Genomic DNA, 3,394 nt, shown 5'->3' with positions numbered 1-3,394 from the left:
ACGAGGAGAGGGCCAATTTTTTCCTGGCCGCGGCCGCTTACAATTTTTTTAGGAGATAAACTAGATAAGGGTTCGGCTAGGTCCGATTTAATATAACTCCTTAAAAATAAAAGTTTATAGTTTTTTAAAGGATCGGCTAAAGATGCTCTGACCAAACATAGAAAGAGGCCAGGGGCTCCGTCGCCTCGGCCGAGAACTATAGGTGTGTTTAGTGCCCTGCTAGAGGGTCTAATCCAGCGATAGGTTGTTTATTTCATGATACTAACTTGGTAGTACCGTAGTTGTTGATAAATTTTCAACAAAATTGGTCAAACATTGCACCATTTGACTTGACAGAAATTTTATAGGTTTCTTTTTTGAGACAAAGGAAGTACACTAGTTAAGAACCGTCAATCAAAACAGACGCTGGACAAAGCTGATGTGGTGGACAAGATAAGCGCGCTTTATACAGAGAAACAAATCTGACAGTATTAGTTCCTAGTTCCTACATATGCTGCTGCAGTATCACCGCTAACCACTAACTCGCCAAGCAACGGCAAGGCCACTTGGCCGAGTAAAATCACATGTGAGACTCGTCGATCCTGCTTTTGAGCAGCTGGAAAGCCGGGATCACCCACGCTCCGCAGCAGCACTGCATACCTGCCCAGTCGAACGATCCCAGCCGGGTCTTGCATCCCATGCACCACAGCTTGTTCGAAACGTACCCCTCTTCCACTGCAAACGTCACGGGATAGACCAACACATCAGGTTTTTGCATCAAAAAATACGCTGAACCAAGAAAGGAAGCAAGAAACAAACAAAGGTAAGGTCGAGGAACTAACCAGCCTGCATCCACTTCATGGGCTCCACGAAGATGCAGGCACTGCATTCAGGCTTCTTCTCACCCGCATCGTTTCTGCGCTTTAAGAAGCCTGCCTCTCCCAGGCCTACTTCGTGCGTGACGACGTACTCTTGTGTGGCTACCATCCTCCGGCACTTTTTGCAGCGGTAAATGACACCTGGATTAGCAGCAGCCTGCTCTTCTGGCTTAACATTGGCTTCCACAACTGTGCACTGCCTGATAGTTTCTGCAGGCTTTTGATCAGCCTCCGATCTTGCCTCCTGATCAGATTGCTTTTCTTGGTTAATATCAGTTCCCACAGCAGTGTCTAGGCACATTTCAGCAAACTTTTCATGAACCTCCAATCTTGCCTCTGGATTATCTTGCTTTTCTTGAACAATGCCAGCTTCCACAGCAGTGTCGTCTAGGCACATTTCCGTGAACTTTTGGTTAACCTGTGATGCTAGCATCTCATCTGTTTGCTCTGGTCCTGACTTCTGTTCAACTCCAAATCCTTGTTGCTGACTCGCTTCCATCTGCTTTACACTACATACTATTAGCCATGACAAGTTTACATGCAGGCAAGCTACAACCACACAGAACCTAAAATTAGCCTACCATGCTGTTCAAAATTAAAGCCTCCACAAATGCGCTGAGAACTGGGTTCAGTTCCCCCTCTAATTTAACAGGCAAGCCATGAAAAGTCGCATATAGCCCTAGTCAGCTTTAACAGGCAAACCATAAGAAGTCGTGTATAGTGCTAGTAGACAGACACACACATATAGGTGCCCCGCAGATTGCACATAAAACAGACAAAAGCTTCTATAAATGCATTTTTTATCAACAAATATGATTGCCTAATGTACATTAAGGTGTGTAAATAGATGTCTATATGTATTCAGCTGTTCATCAGTCCCTCTATAGGGATCTCAAAATTGCTAGTAGTGCAAGCAACTCCTAAATTAAAGAACTTAGTATTAGGATTTGACTGAGAATAATCATTTCATTGTGCCTTACCTATTACATTCTACATTTATGTAATATCACTCACAGAACTAGTGGCTACAATTAAGAAATGTGTCCAGAAACACTCTTTCAGCCAACTCACACACATTCAAGCTCATCAATATGGAACTCCGCGGTACATTTGTAATGGTTGTGGTGTTTGAATAAAATTACAGGTATCTCTCAGACGATATGGCAATGGCAGACACAAGACATAATATATTGACTAGTAGTGGCAACAGATACATGGACTGTAGAGGGCTATCACATATCCCAAACTCAACTCAGTCCTTGCTTGAATCCCCTGTGCCAACTAACAAAAGCCAAAACAGATACCCCGATACACACCCACCTGTAACTATATCCAGAAGGCTCTGAGTGGCCAACAACTCTCCAACATGACCTCTGTCAAGCATTGGGTGGTATCCCTGTAAATCTCTCACCATCTACAGCATTTGACAATGTTGATAATGCAGGGTGTTTGTTTAAGAAGTGATAATTTGTTCTCCTTTGGCAAGGTATTTTGGTTTAAGAAGCCGTATTTTGGATCATAGTACATACCGAAAAAGGGTTTCCCCCTGCTTTGTATTCCAAAGCAACCAACACCGATACAAGGAACGCTGGGGCGAACAGCACATCAAGCCCAAAGAAAAAGAAGAAGAAACAAATGACAACAACGGCAGCTCGACAAAGCGCGGATGTCTGTTAATAACTTCATAATTTCTACCGATGTCTGTTAATTAAAGAAACATACGGATGCACCCAAGAGCATGTACAGTGCAAGTGCTTGGAGAGGTGCTTGTTAAGTTATTAACCATTTTTTTCTTGCCACTTAGGATGGCGCTGGTGCTTATTTTGAAGCATGAGTGTCTGGTCAGACACCAATGCTTAAGAGGTACTCATGTATTTAATTACGACGAAATTATATATATGCTAAATCATCTAAGTACCAACAAAGAGAGAATTTGCATTGGAGTAGATAAACTTTGCACAGATGCTTGATGATGTAGGTTCTCCCCCTTTAAGCACTCATAACATGGGAACCAAGCGGCATTTGTTCTTTAATCCCGCAGGGATGAAAACACATCCAGTATTGTGACAACGTCCCCAGAATCACAGATACAATGCACCAAAGCCATCACACCTGGCTGCTAATCCTGCAGTCGCAAACTCCCAAACAGATCACACATCAAGAAAAGGTAAACCGAACCAGAATCGTGGATTTCGACCCAACAACATAGATGTGGGGCAGTTGCAGGTCGGCCATTCTACCCACCAATCAAACCAAAATCCTCTGTGGGCATTGCAAAGTACTAACAAGAAAGGCAAACGACCTTAATAGCGAAGCCGGTCGCCGAGAGCAGAACAGAAACAGGCCGGCAAAGCTCCCCCAAAACCCTAGGGTTCGGCGGGTTCTGGCAGGAGTCAAGGGAGCAAATTAGTGGGATTCTAATCGTGCTCACCTCCGGTGGATGAAGCCGGGTCCAATGGCTCCGCCTGGCGCCCTCGGCTCGTCTCACCGCCGCGCCGCTGCCGACGAGAGGGATACGGCGCTTCCGGTTAAGTTTT

The 3,394-nt window shown here is 44.6% G+C and overlaps 1 protein-coding gene across 2 annotated transcripts; it reads right to left on the bottom strand.

Annotated features, from left to right (window-relative positions):
* Positions 1 to 424: 424 nt before the first annotated feature.
* LOC119368018 (probable dual specificity protein phosphatase DDB_G0281963) lies at positions 425 to 3,388 on the bottom strand. 2 transcript variants are annotated; one of them, XM_037633377.1, is made up of 3 exons: positions 3,289 to 3,388; positions 822 to 1,356; positions 425 to 714 (listed from the first exon to the last, which is right to left on the bottom strand). In XM_037633377.1, exons 2-3 carry the CDS (start codon positions 1,354 to 1,356, stop codon positions 560 to 562), a joined length of 690 nt encoding a protein of 229 aa, XP_037489274.1. In that variant the 5' UTR covers positions 3,289 to 3,388; the 3' UTR covers positions 425 to 559. The 2 variants fall into 2 exon arrangements, with proteins under 2 accessions (XP_037489274.1, XP_037489275.1); XM_037633378.1 differs by having other exon boundaries at positions 822 to 1,359; positions 3,289 to 3,367.
* Positions 3,389 to 3,394: the final 6 nt, after the last annotated feature.

Source organism: Triticum dicoccoides, chromosome 2B, assembly GCF_002162155.2.
Source record: "Triticum dicoccoides isolate Atlit2015 ecotype Zavitan chromosome 2B, WEW_v2.0, whole genome shotgun sequence".
NCBI classification, from domain to species: domain Eukaryota; kingdom Viridiplantae; phylum Streptophyta; class Magnoliopsida; order Poales; family Poaceae; genus Triticum; species Triticum dicoccoides.
Note: the sequence above shows the minus strand (reverse complement) of the source record. Positions and strands in the feature narration are given on the sequence as shown.